This window comes from Dipteris shenzhenensis, chromosome 26 (assembly GCF_047967505.1).
Source record: "Dipteris shenzhenensis isolate YYH24624 ecotype China chromosome 26, Dip_SZ_1.0, whole genome shotgun sequence".
Classification (NCBI taxonomy): Eukaryota; Viridiplantae; Streptophyta; class Polypodiopsida; order Gleicheniales; family Dipteridaceae; genus Dipteris; species Dipteris shenzhenensis.
This window is the reverse complement of record NC_141621.1, coordinates 26,719,341-26,742,867: the sequence shown is the minus strand read 5'-3', so window position 1 is coordinate 26,742,867 and position 23,527 is coordinate 26,719,341. Positions and strand designations below refer to the sequence as shown.

At 42.6% G+C, this 23,527-nt stretch overlaps 1 protein-coding gene across 1 annotated transcript in view; it reads right to left on the bottom strand.

The window, feature by feature from the left end:
* LOC147884898 (protein MID1-COMPLEMENTING ACTIVITY 1-like) overlaps positions 1-23,527 on the bottom strand; it is a 73,348-nt gene that overhangs the window by 25,785 nt on the left and 24,036 nt on the right. The window contains exon 4 of the mRNA XM_087397357.1: positions 6,321-6,392. Coding sequence (XP_087253483.1) covers positions 6,321-6,392 — 72 coding nt within the window. The remainder of the gene's footprint in view (positions 1-6,320; positions 6,393-23,527) is intronic.

Genomic DNA, 23,527 nt, shown 5'->3' with positions numbered 1-23,527 from the left:
GTCCGTAGAGATGTGATATTTGCAGAAAATTCAGCTCACACTCAGGCTGAATTTCATTTGCCTTCTTCTTCAGAGGATGTTTTTGAGGGGTTGCTACCCATTGCCTTGGGTTCCCCTGCTGATATTTCTGATGCAAATCAGAATTTACAGCCACCTCCCGATGCTCCAATTCAGCCACAAGATGTCTTGCCACCTCCATAGGCAGTGGAACAGGTGGTTCAGCAAGAAATTGCAGACATACATGCAGTAAAAACAGTCCCAAACTGGCTGTTACAGACTCTCAGGGAGAGTAAGATTGATGCTCCATTACCTGGCAGGACTCGCAGTGCAGCAAGGCACATGGAAGGTGCTAATTCAGTGGAATCAGCATATGCAGGTACTCTTCTCGATGAGGAGGAGCCTGCAACATTCGAAGAAGCAAAGGACAATGTGCATTGGATGAATGCCATGCACGATGAGTTGCAGTCCATTAAGAAAAATCAGACTTGGGATGTTGTAGACTTGCCACCAGGTAAACATGCCATTGGCACACAATGGGTTTTCAAGGTGAAACGGAAGCCAGATGGCTCCATTGACAGATACAAGGCAAGGCTGGTTGCTAAAGGCTATGCTCAGAAAAAGGGCATAGATTATGAGGAGACTTTTGCTCCTACATCCTGGATGACCACCATCCAATCTGTTATTGCAATGGCTGCACATTTTGAGTGGAATGTTCATCAGTTGGACATAAAAACAGCCTTCTTAAATGGAGACTTGTTGGAAGAGGTTTATGTCAAACAACCTCCAGGCTTTGAAATTACAGCAAATGCACTTCAGGTATGCAAGCTAAACAAAGCTTTGTATGGGCTGAAATAGGCCCCTCGTGCATGGTATGCCAAGATTCATGCCTTTTTGACCAACAAGGGGATGCACAATAGTCCTACTGAGAGCACCCTCTACATCAAGATGGATGGGGGGGGAATTTTAGTCTTCCTTCTTTATGTCGATGACTTACTGCTCACAGGGTCCAATGAAGATAATATTGCAGATTTCAAAGCTGATTTGCAGACCAACTTTGACATGTTAGATTTGGGACTGCTTCACTTTTATTTGGGGATCCAGTTCTCTCAAGAGAGACGTGGCACTGTTATGTCTCACTCCAAGTATGTGCAGAAACTCTTGGACAGATTTAACATGCATGATTGTAAGCCCATAGCCACTCCCATGGAGCCGGGGCTGAAACTCACAATGCATGATGCAGGAGAATTAGTTGATGCCACACTTTACAGTCAGGTTGTTGGATGCCTCATATATCTCTGCAACACTAGACCTGATATTCATTTTGCAGTATCTTAGGTGAGCAGGTATATGCACAGCCCAAAAACTATGCATTGGCAGGCAGTTAAGCGCATCTTACGTTATTTGCAGGGCACGAAGTCTTATGGCTTGTTATTTCCCAGGGGGGGTGACTTGCAGATGCATGCCTACAGTGATTCAGATTGGCTGGTGATTATGGCACTAGGCAGTCCACTAGTGGCAATTGTTTCTTTTTGGGTAAATCTTGCATTTCTTGGCTGAGCAAGAAACAATCTACAGTGGCTACCTCATCATGTGAAGCTGAGTACAGGGCAGCTTTCACAGCAACAGTTAAATGTGTCTAGCTGCGACATCTGTTTGCTGATCTTCATCTGTCATTGGAGGGTCCTTCTCCAATTCTCACTGATAGTCAAAGTGCCATTGCAGTGGCAAAGAATCCAGTGTTTCATGCTCGCACGAAACACATTACTACGTCAGAGAGAAGTTGCATGCAAGAGAGATCAGTATGATCTCTGTGTCCACACATGACAATGTTGCAGATATTTTCACCAAAGCACCACCACGTGAAAAGTTTGAGGCATTTCGCAGTGCCATGAACTTATATCCGTTTGGTGATTAATCAGCCTTGTACATGACATTGGCACTGCAGGGGGGTGTTAAAATTATAGATATAATTCAGCAGTGACCAATGTAATTTAATAAGCTAGTTAGGGGCACTTTTCCCTCTTTAAGAGGTTTTTCCCCCTAACCGCAGTTAGTCCACTAACTATGGTTAGTGACTACTAAGGTTTTGTCACTAGGACAAAACCTTATCTCTCACTCTTTCAGTTGTATTCTCACACTCTTCATTGCAACTAAGCTTTCAAGCTTTCAGCTCTCAGCTCACTCTCTTACTCTCTCTCTCCTCCAAATCTTATAGGATCATGCTCTTACTGTCTATCTCCAGCATCTAGAGGATGATGGAGATCATGATTTTTCTTTCTAAGCATGATGTACTTGGGTACTCTGCCCTAGGGGTGTTTCCGAAAAATGAATGCAATAAATCATGTGCATGTAGTCAACAAAGGTACTCTGCCTTGAGTAGTCCTTCTAAAATGATGTATTTCTTTTCTATTTTTGGTGTGTGGCTCCATGTTCCTCATTAGCCTTTGGAGCCAGGAGGGGATGTACTGCGGGACTCATGTGTTTTTGGCTTTGATAGGTCTATTTGTTGGTGCATTGGTCTCCTAGATCTCTGAGTTGATCATGCATCCATGCATGATGAGCCTCTGAGCCATGTTAGATGAGATTTCTATGTTATGCTCACTAGCCTCTAAGCCATGCTCACTTGCCTTTGAGATTGTGTCGAAGCTATGTCTAGTTCTAGACCGGCATGCACAGTTTTCATGACCGCCATTATCATGACTTTGGTTCCATTCCTATAGTCCCTTATCTTTCCTCCATGGGGAGGTGTTACGAAATGGAGTCAATTTGAGTGACTTTTAGTGTGTTCTAGAGTAGTACTATACTACTTTATATCCTAGAGTGCCATGTGTCACTATGGGACTTATCCCATATACATTTGACACTTAGAGTGTGTGTGCCTATCCTATAAAGGCATTGTACTTTCTCATGTCAAATCAATCAAGCCTCATGCCTTTCTTGATCATGTAAGTACTTTACTTTGTTGTACATTCTTTCTAGCATTATTTCATTTCCATTATGTTTGCCTAGTCTTGCTTTTCTACTTTCCTTTCCATTCCACGTCTTGCATCTTCAACATGGCTCTCATACCACATGAAGAAACATGTAGCAAGCTATCTCTAGGAATGGAAAGGAAAGATTGCAAGCATAATGGAAATGAAATCAAATGAAAGTAGGCAATAGCAATGAGCCAAAATACTCAAGGGAAGAAAGAGAAGAAGGAGAGATGGATAGCACATGACGGTGTTAGACTCATGAGATGAGGGCACAAGGGGGGCTGAGAATAGCAGTGTGAAACTGCAATGGTACCCTTTGGTCCGACTCTGGGAGGTTCTTGGAAACATACACTGACAAAGACATGATCTTTTACACCAAGACCCATGAAAGCCCGGAAAGAGAGCTGCCAATAGTGATGGGATATATGTGGGAATCAGAGGATGAGAGGAGATAGTGGAATACGAGGGTCAAGCATAGATAGCTTGATGCTAACTAACATGAAAAGACTCGAGACAAGTACAACAATATATAGTGTGAGCCTCTAGACTCTAGAAAGTCACAATGCATATGGGATAATCTCCCATATGACACTTGGCACTGTCTAGGACTCACTAGACTATAAAATAAGTCCTAGGGACCTAGGACACACAAATACACTCACTTTGACTTCATATTCTAACAATATGTCTAGCAAATCATCAAGCCAAGCCATCAGATACCTATGCTTAATGGTAATATTATTCAATTCTTTGTAATTTGTACACAGATAAGAGGTATCATTATTTTTCTTTTCAATATCACCGGGGAAGTGAAAGGTGAGAAATTGGACTGAATCTACCCTGGCTATCTTGCCTCTTTGGTTCAATTTCTTTAGTAAATCTTAACCTATAGCGGGGCCTACTTATAGGTGAGCTGGAAGTAGCCCTCAATAAGAGCTTCCATTTGCCTTTGAAAGCCCTGATGAGCCATTGAATATGGTTAAGTGCTAGAAAGTTTCATTATTATCTCAGTTATCTTTGGTCTTTTGGATGTTTGACCATTGGAAGTGATCCGAGGCACTTTTTAGTCTTATCTTTAGAGCACTGTCCTACAGTTTGACAGTTTTTGTAAATGCTCATAATGCATTTATGATTTGAATATGCTTGAATGCTATTTTTTGAAGGAATAGACACTGTATTTCCTTTATGCTAAGAGTTTGGGGTATCTCACTATCTCTCCAACCAATAATACTTGTGGAGAAGGAGACTTCTTTAGGGCCTAGACACTGCCACATTAGTGGTAACACCTTCCCAATATGCCTTCATCATATTTTTCCTCTAACATTGATTATGTATCTCAAAGGAAAGCATTCCAAAAGAAGCCTAGAATGAGAGTAAAGCCCTGTAATGGTGAATATTTCATCAAGGTGAACACCAAGAAAAAGATATGTGCCTTCTGTGGAGTACCCAATCATACTATGGAGTATTGCCACCTAAAAAGGTTTTCTCTATAGCTGCTCTCCAAGAGACAAGCCCAAGAAGAGGAGAGGAATGACTCCCAAGAGAATGAAGCATTTCATGTGAAGAAGCTACATCAACAACAAATAAAATCTTGCTGAAGGAAAGACTCCATCAACAAATGAAGAATCAAAATTTGTGGTAGAAGACAAGGACTACGCCTTTTGAGCACTTTGTCTTTGAAATTTTATTTATCATCACTTGGTCAAATTTTGAGGTTCTTTGCCTGGAGTAGTACTCCAAAAAGAATGTTATGTGTTTTGTCTTTTGTAAATCACCTCTGGTCACCATATGATGTAGGCCATGTGATATGTGTTTGGTCTATCCCATTTTTGTAAACCTTGACCCTTGGACACCTTTGCTAGCATGAGATCCTAGCCATAGATTTATCCTTGACCACCATGAGATGGCATGAGAAACTATGTGACTAGATGTATCCTTGATATAGCAAGAGGAAAACCCTTGAGGGGGGGTATGTTGGGATATGTGTGATCAAGGGCTTGCTAAGAGCATGTGTGCATCCACTAGCAGTCATATGGTTGTGTGTGTGTGTGTGTAGAAGAGGCACACTTAGTGCCATAGGCCATGACATAGGTGATGATGTAATGCAAAGGTCCCCACATGGGGTGGTGCCTATGATTGTGGAGTTCCTATGATTTAGGAGTTACCTCCTTTGATGTAGGAGAGGTGCCATTGATTTAGGCCATTCTATAAAAGAGGGACTTCCCTCTCACAATGAATAGAATATCCATTTGAATATCTCATGTATTCTCACTCACCTCCATGATGAAGCTCTCCTCTCTCCCCAAGTTCCAATAGGACGTTCTGCACGAAATCAATACTAGGAGTCCTCTTATCTCTCTCTTTTAGATTGATTATATTTTTGTTAGATTATAGCTTTATAATTTTGTGTATTTGGGTGATGCCAATATAGCAATGGTTTTGAGATCTGGTTTATGCAACTATAATTATACTTTTGGATAATGTGTACTCCAAAAAAAAAACCCATAGTAAACTCTTTAGACCCAAAACTTGGGATTTAATGGATAGAGGTCTAATTTTCTCATTTTGCATACCTCTTTTATTGGTTATCCCTACTACTTGCTATTCGGTGCCCAAATTCATAGCTCTTCTACAAGCTTCCACCTATACATCAAGCCACAATACAGCAGGTACAGAAAATTTCTCAAATAGCTCCCTACTCCAATCTAGCTTAGATTGAAAGAGCACTAATCTTTATTTGACCATCTGGGGATCAGACATGTACACAGTCCTACAATCTGTCAGGTGCGCTCCTTGAAAGTGAATACCACAATTCTGGGCATCCTATTATGCACATCCAGGTTATTTAGCCATCTAATTGTGGCTTTGGAATTACTTGTCATTCCTGACCATCGTACAAAGTTTCATGTTATATAGAAGTTGTTCTAGATAAGGGATCACGGTGATTCAGGGGCAAGACAAAATATATGATCTGTTATGCCCATTCTATTCTCCGCGTTTGAGTTGTGCTAATGCAATGGATTCATAAAACAAAAATTCGTATTGCTTAACATTAAATCTGTAATTTTTGGAGAGATTTTATCATAGTAATATTCTACTTAGAACCACTAAAAGAACAAGTGTGATCCTTAGAGTGCAGCACAAAGATTCACTTCAATTCCTACCAAGCAGGAGCCAGCTTCTGAAAAGAAATTCTATATCCATTTCAAACACATTTCTACAATTTCTTTAAGCCAAAAAATGCAAGCTCTTCAAATGATTCAAAAGACAGGGGGCATGTGTCTGGAAGAAATGAAATAGCAAAAAAGAGACATGAAGTACATGAGCAGGGAGGGATGAACATACAGATTTTTCCATCTGTTACAACAGCTGCTATGTTTGCAAATGTGCCGCATGGATACATAAAAGTTGCAATACCTGGAAAACAGATTTGCCCTTAATAATCGAGTAGTCAAATAATTGGGTGCAAGATATTGAACAGTTCATCCCTTTTTTTCCTTTTTTCAGTGAAATAGACTTCTATTAAGTATAAGAGAAACAGCTGGAGAAGAAAACTCAAGGCAGAAATACATCATGCAGATCATGAAAAACCCGTGGTAAATACCACTCACAGAATCTGAACAAATGAAAAACTAGATGAGAACCAGGACTGTGGCTGGAAATGCCATGTCAAGCCTGTGAGGTATCAAAGAAGAAAGTACAGCCTCTCCACTCTCTGAGAAAAATGTCCTCCAGCTCAAAGAAGATCTAGAAGAACTCTGCATCCTAGACTATATAGCCATCAGGGTGTGTAAAGTATCTGCCAAATGCTGGCCAAGGTATATGCTGGGTGAACCTAGGCGCCATCAATAGCCTCTATACATCTAGAATTCCAAGCGTGCTAAGCATTGATGCTTGCTACAATCTTGCAGCAGCAGCGTCTACTGATGCATGTGCAAGTTTGTATTGAGAAGAAGGAACAGCCTGAAGTCCACAAAACTATACACCCTAGACTGATCTAGATAGGCCAAGTGAAGTCTTGACTCTTATTTTAAAAAATGAGGCCTGTGTGAGAGCCAGGTCACAAACCCCCAAGTAATGAAGAAAGGGGAGGAAGAAAATCTGTGCATAAGTTCTGCAATCCATTCCAAATGATTTTAGCCTGTCTGCACTCCCAAGGGCAGTGCCGAACAGAGTCAATAGTTGAAGATCACCGCGAGGAATGCCCAAAAGTACCACATGCTCAAAATGCATTCTGGTGCAAGTGCATAAGAGGCCCGAACTAGTGTGCACAAAGATGACATATTAACTTAACAATACAAAGAGATACAAGAACACACACACGCACTCATTGCATGTAAGTATAGAAGAATAGATCTCCAAGAGTGATACACCAACAGGCAATCTCAAACTCATTCACCATGAGCTTTTGGTACAATAGGCAATCCTCTCTCTCTCTCTCTCTCTCTCTCTCTCTCTCTCTCTCTCTCTCTCAAACATGGGAAAGCAAGATATGCCGAATCCCAGAAATATCAGAATATGTTGTACACACAATGTACCAAAAACAAATCGGAAAGAGAGGCCAAGGAGGAGTAGCATGCATGATCCAAGAACACTTAGCAGGAAAAATCAGCATGTACAGAGCTGATAAATACAAGAGGTTTATGTGGTTGAAACTGGAATTTGGTGAATGCCCCCTCTTCCTTGCGGGATGCTATATACCTCACCATGAATCCCCTTTCTATGCCCGGAATGGCATAGATTCAAGTGAGGCATTTGAATCACTATGCCTAGACATTGCAAAACTGAAAGAACTAGGCAAGGTAATAATCATGGAAGACCTCAATGCTAGAATTAGACAGTTGCAATTTTAACCTATCATGCATGATGAACTGGACAAAGAAGATGCAATTGAGATAGATGACTTATGGCACAGGACTTCAGAAGATGATACCATCAATGCACAAGGAAGAACACTCAAATGTATGATGAACGGACTGCACATGCCAGTTCTGAATGGGATGCAACTCTTTCCACGGACTGACAAGATGACATGTTTCTCCGACCGCTAGCGGGGGACACAGTGTCCTAGACTATGCCCTAGCACATGTCAATGCACTGCATGTCATAGAAACTTATAGGATAGGAGGGAAATATCCGGAGTCAGACCATCTCCCAATATGGATGACTCTTGGTATCCACACTAAAACAAAAGTGCTGAAATTTGCAGCCAATTCAAGAGGCTTCCGAATAGACCAAGACAAGCAGAAAGAATATGCCATCACACTGGATGAAAAGCTGAATGTACTGGCAATCACACCTATATGGGAAGCCCTCAGAGAGGCAGTCCTTGATACTGCAACATAGGTTTTTGGAGCAATCCCTCAAGACAGGAAAAAAATGCATAAAGGGCTGCCATGTAAGAAATGGTATGATGACGAATGCAAGAAACTCCGCAATGAGCTGAAACATATTTCTGATGCAAACCTCCACAAGCAAAAGGAGAAGCAATACAATGCCCTCACAAGGAAGAAAGAAAGAAATTACATTCTGGAAAGGGAAAAATCTAATTTGCTCACCTTCATCAAGAATCCTAGAAAGGGGTGGAAACACGTTAAGAGCCAGAAGAAAAAGATCATGGGAAATATATCAGATGAGGAAATGCTTGAGTATGTTATCAGACTCTATAACCATGCCAATGCAACAGACATGGGAAATGAAGAACTGTCATATGCTTCAGTCAACCCTTTCACTTTTGAGGATATTGAAGCAGGGCTGAAGAAGATGGCAAATGGAAAGGCCCTTGACCACATGCACATGTGTGCTGAACTCTTAAAATGGACAAAAGAGAGGACACGACACTGGGTATCACACATATTGACAAATGCTCTACATCATGGCTTTCCTCTTGATTGGCAAGAGAATTGGGTTCAGCCACTATTCAAAGGGGGAGACAAAAATTCAGTCACCAATTAGAGGACTATAATGGTTAACTCCACACTAGCTAAACCTTTTAGCATGGTGCTTGAAGCAAAAATCAGCACTTGGGCAGAAGAGGGCCATTGGACAAGCAGGCTTCCGTAAAGAGCATAGGACTGCAGATCATCTAGTCACATTAAGAGTACTCATGGATGAAAGCAGACTCAAAGGAAAAACTCTTTTATGCTGTTTTGTAGATTTTAAGAAAGCATTTGATACAGTCCCAAGAGGTGGCCTATGGAAAAGAATACAAGACCTCAGAGTTCCCTTGGCACTAAGAGTAGGCATCTCCCGAATCTACGAGAAGTATCATGCAGACTAAAACAAGAGCATGGATTGTCAGCTGCATTTCAAAGTAATATGGGGGTAAAACAAGGTTGTCCTCTCTAACCTACACTGTTTGGAATCTGCATTGACAAGTTAGAAGAACTCGTAAATGAATTTACAGCAGAAGAAGGGGTAAAAGAACCCACACTTGGGATATGGACAATACTGTTGCTTCTATATGCAGATGATGTGGTTCTTTTTGCTTATGACTTTGATTCCATGCATCAACTACTACAGACACTTCTAGTCTTTTGCAATGAAAGTGGGCTGCAAGTTAATGTCACCAAAATCAAAATGATGGCAGTATGCACCACTTAACCTGAACACCTTCCTGTTATCAGCTCTGCGGGGCAGCCCATTGAATATGTCAACACCTTTAAATATTTAGGCATCGACATACCAGCCGACCACAAATGGTGGCAATGTGCACAAAGAAGGTTGGATACAGGTTGGGGAAAATACTATCAATTTGAAAATGATTGCAAGCAAACTAACACCCGGAACTGGAAGATCCGGAATATGTTGTTTGATGCATATGTGGTCCCAACAGTGCTCCACGGAGTAGGAGTATGGGGAGGCAGCATCTCTCCATCTACATGGAAATCAGATTGAAAAATGCAGAAAGCATTCCTGCGACGACATCTAGGAGTCAAGGCTACTACCCCGTACTCTGTCCTCCTTTTGGAAACACGCAAGAGGCCAATTGAGTTTCATGCATTGATCAAATTGATGCAATATCTAGTGGACATGCAACAAATGCCAACAGACAGATTACCACACAGAGCATGGACAGCAAGTATGAAACTTCAAAAGAACCATAAAGGCAAGATCATATGTACAGGATGGGGGACAAACATAAGGAAATGGTTCAGCAGATGGAAAGTGGAACCATCATACTTAACTATGCCACCTGAAAAGGTCAATCTACACGAATTCTAGTTGTCCTTACTATGCACCCTACAGGCTCAATGGCTGACAGCAGAAAGGAAGACCAAGTCAGAATACTACCAAGATATCAAATAAATCCTCCATGCTGGTCATCATTCATGAAATTATATGCCTCTGTTTAGCCATACATCAGCACTCCCATCCCTCTTCTCTATTGCAGGAATATTGCCAAATTATGCACACACTCACATGCCTTGGCCATAGAGAAAGGAGCTTGGCTGAATTTGCCACGACATGCCAGAGTTGCATATTTTGTGATTCACAGACAGTTGAGATAGAGGCACATGTAGCCCTACAGTGCCCCAAATATGCACATATCAGGGATGATTACCAGCAGATACTGGTAGACACCACACAGCTCTCATCAGTTCTCTCCACTGCCTCTTTGGCAGCATTGGGGTCTTTTGTCACTCGTCTTTTTTCGTACCATCAAGAACTTGAAAACTCTTGACCCCTCCACATTGGAGGAGATTTTTTGTACTGAGGATTAGGTCCCATGGGTCATTTTTGGCCCCTTGAGGACGATAATAAATTCTACTTCTACTTCTACTTCTCTCTCTCTCTCTCTCTCTCTCTCTCTCTCTCTCTCTCTCTCACAGATGATCCCCCCTTACCAATCTCCATATCCTTTTCATCCTCTTCTCCGCTGCTCACATTTCCTCCGCTCCTTCACCTCTTCTCCATTGGTCTTGTACAGCCTCACCCAGCTCCCATTGATGGATGGCCTATCTTATCTCCTAAACCATCATGGTCTAGAATATGGCTTCTTGAAGACCCCCGAATTCCTTGCATGCGCCAAAATATTTGTTGCATGATGATACTCTGATTTGCATGGAGGTGTTAATAGCCGATGTGCAGCTCCAAGATGTCCTGACTTTGTCATCCCACACCACTTGGAAGAACAAGTGGACTGAGTCATGGGTCATGATTCCTACTCTACAGCATGGTGACCGCAAGCTTGGGATCATTGACTGTGATCAGAAAGAAAGAAAGAAAGACTATTAACGTCCACGGAAGACAAAAAGTTCTATGGGACAGCAAAGAACCAACTAGTACATCAGTTTAGGGAAGGCACATGGTAGCTCCCATAGAATGCAAAAGAATCTCTGCTTATTCAGAATAGCTACGTCAAATAAAACATAAAAAACATATAATCGGCCATACACCAGTTTAAGACTGAGAGTCTTCTGGTTTGGATTTGAATTCAGGATGCAGGACAAGAATACCCTGTTGATTCAGAGGTTAAGCAATTGAAAGACATTGTGACCGTCACAAAAGGTGTCAACAGTGGAGAGTACAATTGAGGTAGGATATGTCACCACCATGTAAATATCCTAAGTCAAAGTATAGTTGACCATTTATTTGATCATAATTAAAGAGTTTTATATTTGTTAATTATGGTCAAAGAGTTATTTTAATGGTCAAAGGATTGACTACGGTCAAAGATACTTGACTCTAGTCAAGTAAACCTAACTACGGTCAGAGAGTGTTGACTTCGGTCAACAAGACTTGGCATGCGCCAAGAGGGTTAACCCCGGTTAACCAAGATGTGCCAACTTCGGTTGGAGAGACTTGGGTATAATTAAGGCGCCTCGACCCTTGGTCAAAGCTCCTTAATTATAATCAAGAGTGTTGACTCCGGTCAACCAGAGAATAAATATTTTTTTTTAAATATTTGTTAGATGTGCACATGTGTTCAGTGGGGACGCCCACCGTGACTAGGATTAGTCCACAGTGTGTTATTTGCATGCAAAGCGCTAACAATTAATGGGTACCATGGTGGTGCGCTTTAATTAATTGTTGCAGGTACTAGGAAGGATTATTTTTCCTAAGCGAAATGGGAGCCTGACAAGCATCTAGGAGGCGGTTCGTGTGACCGAGAGCTTTGAAGACTCCAGAATGGCCCTTAGAGGCTTGTAATAGGATTTAGTCTAGATTTTAGACAAGTGGCATGTTGCCAATTTGAATGGAGCTTGAAGCTCTTGTAAAAGAAGGGGATTTTCACGTTTTGTGATGGAGATTTACGAGATAGCTCTACGCTGAACTTCTGTAACAGATTTTCTTGAATGAATAAAGACCTTCGGGGGGGTCCAGCCCGACGATTTGTCCTGGGCCCTAGTGTATCTTCAGAGAGAGGGAGTGAGGGAGAGCTTTTGAGAGTAAAATTCCGTCGTTGGAGTGAAGCCATAGCTGTTTTTCACCGGTCAGTCTGGTTTTATTGGTATCAGAGCGTAGGTTCATAGCCTCTCAAGGCTGTGACGATTCTAGCAAAGGAGGCAAGACGTCGAACAACCTTACTCCCCAACTATGGCGAATTTCTAAATAGTGGGGTGCAAGGTGCTGATGATGTGCTCCTATGTTGGCAATGACGATGGCTTAAGAGGAGCTAGCTGGTAGGCCTGGGGTCTGCAACGCGACAATGTAAGGATGCGCCTGACGGAGAGTATACATGGCGGGAAGGTCGTCATCGACGCTCAGTTAGGCAAAAGGCAAAGCGATGTCGTGTTCTTTCGGGAATATGAAAGGCTTCATGGGCATTTTGCATTAGCCTTCCAAAGATGCTCATAGAGATCGCCGTACAAAAACTTGTACGCTTACGGACGACCGACGAAATGCCTTTATTAAAAGCACTAATGAAAAAGGCAGGGGAGTGACCGGGTGAAGGTTTTGCATCGCCAATCGATGCTCAATGCTATGCTTTAGAGGCGCCTGCGCTGAATTGGTGTTTCGTAATCTGTTGGTGTAAGTGATGGAACCTGAGTGCAAAGGCGTGAACTGACGGAGAAGATGACCTCATGGTTGGCCGGGCTGACGATGTTGAGTGCTAACGGAAGGATTTTCCGTTTGAATTTTTTTTTTTTTTTGTGAAGGCGCATGAAGGTTTGGGGAGGCGCCCTGCTCAGGCGCTGACGTGTGTCGTGGCACAGCCAGCTCAGCAGATGACGTGGCAGTGCATGCTTGTGTGACAGGTGGCAGTCCATGTATGCAGGACACGTGGCAGGTGCTGATGTGACAGGGCTGACAAGAAGCTGACATGGCGCTGACACATGGCAGGAAGGTCAGCTGTTGATGTGGCAGTCAGTTGGACTGCTGAGATGGCAAACCAGTGGTTAGACTAACCCTGGTTAGCTGTACTCTGGTTAGAGGTTCCGTTAGTGGGCCAACCAAACCAAACTGGTTGGTGTAAGCTTGGTCTACCCAACTGTTTTCAGTTACTCTCAGTTACAGACTAACTGGCCTGCGCAACTAACCAGACCAGAGAAAGTCAGTTTGGTTAGCGTAACCAGCCGTTTACTCTATCTGGTTACTGTTCTCTTCAACAAAAAAAAAAAAAAAAAAGAACAGTTGCAGAGACTGTTTCTGCTAACAATTTTCACCTGCTTGTCAGACTTTCACTGTCAGAAAAAAAAAAAACAGCAGAAAAACAGAGGAATCAGAGATTTGCAGAAAAAGAGTATGCATGCCTTTGAGCAGTAAAAAGAGGGAAAAACAGATGCCTTTTGAAGCCATCTGCAGCAGCCAGAAAAGGGCAATATAATTGTTGATGCTTTGGCAACTGTGTGGGTATATGCCTTGAACTGACAGCCAGTACTGGCATAGATTGTGAATGCAAAACACCTCTTATTGAGGTACTTTTTCTGTTGGAAAAGCAAAAGTAGTGTGCATCAGTTACCCGCACGGTGTGAGAAATCTGCAGATCTCAGAATATGGATCAATCACCTATCCAGTGGGATTCACAAGATAGGGATGTACATCCAGGACAGAGAAATGTGCCGCAAACTCAACAAGAATTTGAACAAATGGTACGCACTCGTATACAAGAGCTGGAAAATCTCAAAAGGGATCCCAGGGCTCAGCATTTGTTTCAAGTAGAAGCTATGCCTAATCCAGTATATGACGTGCCAATGCCGGAGGCACACTCTCGTGTACAGCCTGAGAGAGAGAGATCTCATAGATCTCATAGGAGACGGTCCCATAGTAAAAAGAGATCGAGGCATCATCACCGATCTCCTAGTCCATCATCGTCTACCTCGAGTTCGACCTCTGTGTCTTCTTCTTCCTTATCAGATAAATCATCCAGGAAAAGAAGGAAACACGAGAAGTCTAGGAAGAGAAAGTCTTCCAAAGCGACCAAGGAATTTAAAGAGGGAGGAAAATCTGTCAAGTTTATGACCTACAATGGACAGTATGGTCATACAGACAAAGCATTGCAGTTTATCAGACAGTTTGATGCTGCATTCGGTACAGAAAAATTTTCAGAATCCTCCAAATTAAGAATGGTCAGTTTACACTTGACAGCAACGGCTAGTGCATGGTGGAGTGCACTGACCACAGATGGGTCAGCCCCAAGGAAGTGGAAGGGCTTCAAGAAAGCCTTCTACTAGCAGTTCATGCCTAAACAGTTTAGAGACCATGTTCTTCAAGACTGGGACAGCTTGCACATGGATGCAGGAGATACAGTGGATGGGTACAACCAAAAGTTCTGGGATGCTTATTTGCAGGTTGCACCGTTCAAAAAGATCTCCAAAGGCACCCAAATGAGGAAGTACAGAGCAGGTCTCACTCCAAGAATTCAGGCAGTAGTGAATGCTTTGGGGGCAAAGAATATTCAAGATCTTATGCATTCAGCTTCAGTAGCGAGTCTTGTGCCGCTACAAGATCCATCTACAGTGCCATCCTTGCATGCAGGACGTGCTGATAAAAAGAAAACTGATTTTATAAAATCAGAAAAGAAAGAGTACCCCAAGGCTGAAAAGAAAGGGTTTCAGCCTCAGAAGCCGAGGGGTACTCAGTTTTCAAAGACTTATAAGGGCAAATCTCTATTTACCCCTGAACAGATAGCGGAATTCCATAGAGATGGGAAATGCTTCAGGTGCGGAAAAGAGGGGCATGTGGCTGCCCAGTGCCCAGACAAGCCTTCAACATCGAAGGGAAAAGAGGCAGAGAAGCCACGAGGACCGCAAAAGCCAATGGCAGGGGGAATTCCTGATATACTAGGTCATGCTTTGAACCTAGAAGAACGAGAATTGCTGCTATCATGGGGCAAAGTTAGAGACCAGCAAGCGCTAATTTTATTTGATCCAGGGGCTACTGATAATTTTATATCAGAGGATCTAGCCCTGAGGCTGGGAATAAAGACGGAAGAGTTAGGCAGGGCTTTGGATGCCGATCAAATGTTTTGTGGAAATCCTGTGCCAGTTACTCCCTTGATAGGGAAGCTCCGTCTTCATGTTCAGAGTTATGTGGATCAGGAAGACTTCTTCATTTCTCCACTGAAACATTATGATGTAGTTTTGGGGATGCCTTGGTTTCACCGCAAGGCAGTGAAGTTGACTCTTCCTGAAAGAGTGCTGGAGTTTGTGCATAGGGGGAAAAATCAGCGTTTAATTGCCAGGAATAAAGGGGACACTATCCCCATTGTATCTGATGTTTCATGCGGTAAAGCAATAAAGTCTGCAATTTCTGCGTACATGGTTTTTGTAAAAGAAAAAGAGAATGATATGCATGCTGAAATGAATGATGCAGACAAAGATAAGTTTCAGTTTCTGGTAAACTTTAAGGATTGTTTTTCTGATGTTTTGCCAGGGGAGTTACCCCCAGAGAGACCAGAAGATCATCAGATAGAGTTAATGCCTGGTAGTGAGCCACCAAATAGACCCCCTTATAGAGTCAGTGCGACTCAGAGAGAGGAGATTATGGCTCAGGTACAGGACTTGCTGTCCAAAGGGTTGATTCAGCCCAACTCGTCTCCTTTTTGTTCCCCTGTATTGTTAGTACAGATTGTTAGTACAGAAGAAAGATGGTTCATTCCGTATGTGCGTCGATTATCGCGCACTGAATAAAATAACCATCAAGAATAGATTCCCTATTCCGTGTATTGATGATGTCCTGGATCAGTTAAATGGAGCTTCAGTTTTCAGCAGGATAGACTTAAAGAGTGGCTACCACCAAGTGAGGATACAGCCTCAGGATGTACACAAGACAGCATTCCGCACTACATTCGGGTTGTATGAATACTTAGTGATGCCTTTTGGGTTGACAAATGCTCCAGCCACATTCAATAGAATGATGGATCGCATCTTCCGGAAGTATAGGCATTTTACAGGTGCTTTCTTTGATGATATCTTAGTTTTTTCTAAGACAGAGGAAGACCACAGAGAACATCTTACTATAGTGTTTCAAGAGCTGAAAAATCATCAGCTCTATGCAAACAGCAAGAAAAGTGAGTTCTTCTTGGAAGAAATCCACTATCTGGGGCATATAATATCCAAGAATGGGATACAAATGGATCCAGCGAAGATCCGTGCCATTCAGGAATGGCCAGAGCTGAAAACTGTGCATGAAGTTCGAAGCTTTTTAGGCTTGTGTTCTTACTACAGAAGGTTTATCATACATTTTGCTGATATCGCAGCTCCATTACATGACCTCACTAAGAAAAATGCAGCCTTCACATGGGGATTATCACAAAAGAAAGCATTCAATATACTCAAGGAAAAGTTGACTACAGAACCTATTCTGGTAGTTCCGGATCTTTATCAGTCTTTTGATGTGGATTGCGATGCTTGTGGAGAATGTGTTGGGGCTGCATTGCATCAGAATGGTCATGTAGTAGCCTATGAAAGCAACAGGCGACTTCGGGATGCGGAAAGATATTTAGGAATCTATGAGAAAGAGTTATTGGCTGTAATTCATGCCATCCATACATGGAAACACTATCTTTTGGGTGCAGATTTTACTGTCAAAACAGATCACCAAAGTCTGAGATACTTTTTGACCCAGACCAAGCTTTCCGAGAAGCATATGAAATGGGCAAACATGCTGTCAATGTATCCTTTTCAGATTGTCCATACCCCAGGAATTCGGAACAGAGTGGCAGATGCCTTGTCCCGAAGACCCCAGGTCAATAATGTAACTATTGCTTATCATCAGGACCTGGAAGGCATGAGGGAACAATATGCTCATGATTCTGATTTTGGTGAAATTTTACAGCAAATGCAAGAGGGGCAATCTACCAATCACTATTCCCTGAAAGATGGGTATTTAATGAAAGATGATTGCCTATGCATCACCCAGGAGATGAGGAAAAAGATTTTGGGGGAATGCCATGCACCTCCCTATGCTGGACATAGAGGAATTACAGCAACAACTCTAGCACTAGAGAGGTATTTCTTTTGGCCAAGAATGCGGAAAGATATACATCAGTTTGTTACTGAATGCCTTACGTGTCAGAAAATCAAGTATGATAGACGGAAGGCACCTGGCCTACTTATGCCTCTTCCCGTGCCTCAGGCACCATGGGAAAGTATTACAATGGACTTTATTTTTGATTTGCCGAGATCAAAGTCAGGGAATGATGGGATTTGGACTATCATAGATAGATTCAGCAAGCAAGCTCATTTCATTCCGGTTCGCAAAACCATAAAGGCAGATCATATGGCTAAGCTGTTCATGGCACAAATTTTTAAACATCATGGTATGCCTAAGTCCATTGTTAGTGATCGAGATCCCATAATGACCAGTCTATTCTGGAGAGCTTTATTTGATAACATGGGGACGAATTTGAATTTTTCTTCTTCTTTCCATCCCCAGATAGATGGTCAAAGTGAAGTAGCAAATTCTACCATTTTGGATATGCTGAAATGCTACGTGGGTGACCAAAGTTCAGACTGGGAAAAGTACCTACCGTTAGTAGAGTTTGCTTACAATAATACAGTACATAGCTCTACAGGGAAAGCCCCTTTTGAAGTCATATATGGGAAGGTGATTTTGCCACCTATATTAAGGACTAAAGATGAAATATTTGCAGCTGATTAGTTTGTCAGAGACCTCCAGACAGCTTACAGCCAAGTCCGGACAGCAATTGAAAGGTCTCAAGAGAAACATAAAAGAGCTGCAGATAAGCATAGGAGACAGTCAGATCTCAAGGAAGGAGACTGGGTACTTTTGAGGTTTGAAAAAGCTAGGCTCCGCAAGTTTAAAGGCAAACAGAAAGTGTATGCAAAATTATCTCCCAGATTCTATGGCCCTTTCAAGGTTACAGAAAGAATAAATGAGGTTGCATACAGATTAGCATTGCCAGAGCATTGGAGGATTCACAATGCATTCCATGTGAGTCTTCTAAAGAAATTTCAAGGACCAGAGCCTACAGAACCAGTATCAGAAGATCCACCACAAGTGGATGAGCTGGAGGAAGTCCTTCAGCCAGAGCAAATTGTGTACCATACTGTACATAAAGGCCCTCAGGGTAAGCAATTTTACAGGTATCTTGTAAAATTCAAGAATTATATGGCATTAGATGCCAAGTGGATGGACGAAGACATGTTATCCGATCATTCACAACTTTTGGATGTTTACAAGGAAGCTTTTCAGTTGAGGTCAACTGAATAGAAGCCGAGGGGATGTCACCACCATGTAAATATCCTAAGTCAAAGTATAGTTGACCATTTATTTGATCATAATTAAAGAGTTTTATATTTGTTAATTATGGTCAAAGAGTTATTTTAATGGTCAAAGGATTGACTACGGTCAAAGATACTTGACTCTAGTCAAGTAAACCTGACTACGGTCAGAGAGTGTTGACTTCGGTCAACAAGACTTGGCATGCGCCAAGAGGGTTAACCCCGGTTAACCAAGATGTGCCAACTTCGGTTGGAGAGACTTGGGTATAATTAAGACGCCTCGACCCTTGGTCAAAGCTCCTTAATTATAATCAAGAGTGTTGACTCCGGTCAACCAGAGAATAAATTTATATTTGTTAGATGTGCACATGTGTTCAGTGGGGACGCCCACCGTGACTAGGATTAGTCCACAGTGTGTTATTTGCATGCAAAGCACTAACAATTAATGGGTACCATGGTGGTGCGCTTTAATTAATTGTTGCAGGATTATTTTTCCTAAGCGAAATGGGAGCCTGACAAGCATCTAGGAGGCGGTTCGTGTGACCGAGAGCTTTGAAGACTCCAGAATGGCCCTTAGAGGCTTGTAATAGGATTTAGTCTAGATTTTAGACAAGTGGCATGTTGCCAATTTGAATGGAGCTTGAAGCTCTTGTAAAAGAAGGGATTTTTCACGTTTTGTGATGGAGATTTACGAGATAGCTCTACGCTGAACTTCTGTAACAGATTTTCTTGAATGAATAAAGACCTTCGGGGGGGTCCAGCCCGACGATTTGTCCTGGGCCCTAGTGTATCTTCAGAGAGAGGGAGTGAGGGAGAGCTTTTGAGAGTAAAATTCCGTCGTTGGAGTGAAGCCATAGCTGTTTTTCACCGGTCAGTCTGGTTTTAGGATATGCCAAAGTCCACAGCATGGGATAGGAAATAGAGAAGAAAATATCAGGTCAGAAAATGCAGGTACAGAAAAATCAGCAGCAGGTCCAACAAATGGCTAAAAGAAAAGACATCTTCCATGCTATTGATGATATAGTTTTTGTAAAATGAGAGCAAAAAGAGCTACAGAAAAAGCCCTTAACATCAGAATTGTGGGGTGGAGGAGAGTGAAAATGAAGAGATTGAAAAGGTAATCATGCATGTCTTCCAAAAGACCATGCATATATCTGCTTGTATGAGTTTTCCTTTTGTTGTACTTTGTCCCATAGGCCCACGAGGCCTCCCGCGGATGTTAATACATCTCTCTCTCTCTCTCCGCCCCCCCCACCCCCACTCCTAGCCCGCCATCTTGTCGCAACCCTCCCCCCAGGCCTTCCCTTTGCTGCTCGCAGGCCTCCTACATCATGGAGCTGCTCTAGCCGCCCCCCCCCCGGCACTCTTGAGTGTGGGAGCTCCATCCACCTCCACAAAACAGCACATGGCTATTTCTAGCCCTCCGCCTCCTCCTTGTGGGGCTTTCTAGCCCCCTCACACATCGCGGGCCGCCCTCAAGCCCCCGCCACATCACCTACCTATGAGGGGGCTGTGTGGGGCTGTTCCAGGCCCCCCTCCTACCCCCCAACCACCCCCCGCCCTGTCCAACAGGCGTAACCGTGCTCGAGCCCAATTTGAGCTTGCCTTGACAAAACCAACTGCTCCACCACCCTAAACGTGCACAACAGCTAGAAGCATATCAAGAAGATCAACAAAAGGCCGAAGAGGCACCTACAGAGGCTGAGACTCAGCAAACAGCTAGCTGCAAGCAGACACAAAGATGTAAGGAGACATAACAAGTGGGAAAAAACAGTAAAACGCAGTGGAAAAACAGTGTATATAGTGTGCCTGGCATGTGAGTAAGGAAAAAGAAACTCACCACACTCAAAATAGCAGGAAATTGCAGAACTATCTGGACCAATGCCTACAATCCTGAGAGCCCAAGAGGTATCATGATCCCACGTATAGTGCAATTCAAGGAGAAAGATGCCAAGGTCATCAAGGGAGCAACACAAGAACCGACCCCTAAACGCAAGGTAGTTACACAAGAACCTTTCTCCAAGCCCATGCGAACCCCCTCCGAAGTCACCGTACCCAGGGTAACACCTGCAATGTCACCCAGACCTACGTTTTCTATCATATCAAAGGCCATGGAACCACAAGAACCTGCCCTGGCTTGGGATACAGCCACACAAGAGTCCACATGCCTTGTTACAAAGGACATCCATCAACGTGAACGCCGCAGCAACTTGACAACCAGAATGATGAACAAAATCAGCATATGCTCTACCTGGCTAATGACAAGGTATGTTGTTGATCAAAATTCAATCCACTGCATTCCACATAATCGACCCTACATTAGGTGCATGATCATCAAGTCTAGGTCTAGGTGAGTCGGTATGGTAGGCATATCACCCACATGCTTTTTTTTTTTTGTGAGAAGACATCTTTTATTTCTATGGAATAATTACATTCATAGCTGCTTCAAAAACGAAGTAGCTACTACTCAACAAAAGATCTTGGTATGAGCTGCTGTATACACATCCTAATCTATCAAACGAGTCTGAAAACAATCGTAGAATGATTGTTGCAGAGATCGTTTGAAAAAAAGAAAGGATGAAAATAGTGGATCACCAAAGACTCTATGATTTCTATCCATCCATAAAGTCCATAGGGTCCAATATCGCACCCATACAAAAAATAAAAAAAAAACACCCTGTCTCTGGGGATAAAATCCAAACAACCAGAAAAATCTGCCAAAAGTAACAGTAGGAAATCGTTGTCGAAGCCTCTGTCTGATGAGAGCAATGAGATCAGAAGTGTTTGGACAGGATCAAAAGATATGGAGCACTGATTCAGTAGAGTGCGAGCATCTGTGACAAACAGCTGAAGTAATATGTCTGTGTGCGAGTAACTGTCCAGATGGAAAAATGCCAAGGAGAACTCGCCATAGGAAAAGCTGTTGTCGAAGAGGGACTTTGTAATGCCAAAGGAGACGCAGCCTTTTTCTCCACCACTTCATTGAACGATCCATATGCCAAACAGTATTTGCTCTGTTGGAAATCCAAGATGGAGGTAATAACACTTTATATAGTGATGACACTGTAATATGTGAAAGCTTCAAAGGACGGACATATGAGGAAGGAGAGCGTAAAATCCAATCCTCAAGCCGATGCTGAATTTCTAAATGAGGTACCAGTAAGTACGGTTGGAGCATTGCTGAAATTTTATGCCATAAAGAACGATAATGAGCTCCCAAGCCATATTTGCGAGCAGCCAAAGAAAAAGATAGAATTGTGCCATCATCCTGAAGTACATCCGCCACAGATGAAATGCCTTTGAAGGAGAGAAAATAAGAGTGTCGGGGTTCTTGTATGGCCAAAGGTGGATGGAATACTTTAGACCAAAAGAGATTCTCTACCCTCAAAGAGTTGCCCGAGAGAGAGTCCCTTCCTTTCCATTCCAAGTGGGATAGAATATGTTTCCAATCAAGAAGCAGAGAAGAGACAAAAGGGCATCCTCTGATCTTGCCTTGGATAGAGCCAAATAAAAATTCCCACTGAGTAGGCTGCCAATTCCCAAAAGCAGATGTATGAAGATGTAATAAGAGAGAGCGGATCATAAAAGCCCAAGGCTGATCTCCTTGTAGAAACTGCATCATCATTTTTCCCCTGTGAGCAAGCAAATGCATTTGAATATTGAGAATGTTCAGACCCCCGTGCATCTTTGGAGAACAGAGACGATGCATGGAGAGTAATCTGAGACTTTTCTTGCCATGTTTTGAATGCCAGAAAATTTCCATGATAGCTGACATAAATGAAACCAAATCTGCCTTAGTGAACATAGTGAGAGGCAGATAAAATTGTATGTATGCTATCAAAATGGATTGTGTAATTCGCAGACGAACATGTAATGGCCAAGTTGTAAGCTTCCAATATTCAAGTTTTGCCCTTAACTTTACTAGCACCCAATCAGTTTGTTGTGAACGGGTGAGTCCCCAGCCTAGAGGATAACCAAGATGTCGAATGAATTGAGAAGCAGGGACAATTTCCCAAGGCCACAAAAGATTGTGCCAGTCCTGTGCATGTAAAGGCAACAATTTTGATTTTTGAAAATTTACCTGAAGGCCAGCAGCCAATCCATATGTAGAAAGAGCATGCATAATCATGGACAGATCAGCCCGAGTATTTTTTGGAGTAAAGAAAGAATCATCAGCATATGCTTGAGCAATCATGCTGCGACTGCCAAGAATCTCCAAACCGTGCAGCTGGTCAGTGTCTAAGAGGTGATCCAGATATTGAAGCAGTGGATGAGTGGCTATGGCAAAAAGTAAAGCACTCAGTGGACATCCTTGTCTGACAGAGCAAGCAAGAGTCCAGGATGGAGAAATATCTCCTGAAAGTATGCAGGCAGCTTCACTATCTTGATATAGCCAATTGATGAGTTGCTGCATTTTTGTGCCAAAACCCAAAGCTTGCATAGTCGATGAAATGAAATCCCACTGAACTGTATCAAAAGCTTTGGCAATATCAACTTGCAATAACAAAACATCCTGTTGTGTGTATTTGGCATATTCAATTCCAATGTAGGCATTGGCAATGTTATCGGTGATATGCCTACGCGGGACAAAGCCATATTGTGCAGGATGCAACCCATCATGTAAAAACCCCTTTAGCCGAGCAACAATCATTTTGGTAGTGACTTTGTAAATTACGAGCATAAGAGTGATAGGTCTCCAGTCTGCCAAAGACTCACAATTTTGTTTTTTAGGAAGGAGTTTAACAAGACCTCTCTTCCATGTGTCTGGCATTTTCTGATGTTGCCATGCAGCATTCACCATATATAGTAATCGATGCTTCAAAATAGGCCAGTATGCTAGAAAAAACTCGACTGTTAAACCATCCCATCCGGGGGATTTCCATCTGCCACATGATTTGATTGCATCTGACAGTTCCCTCT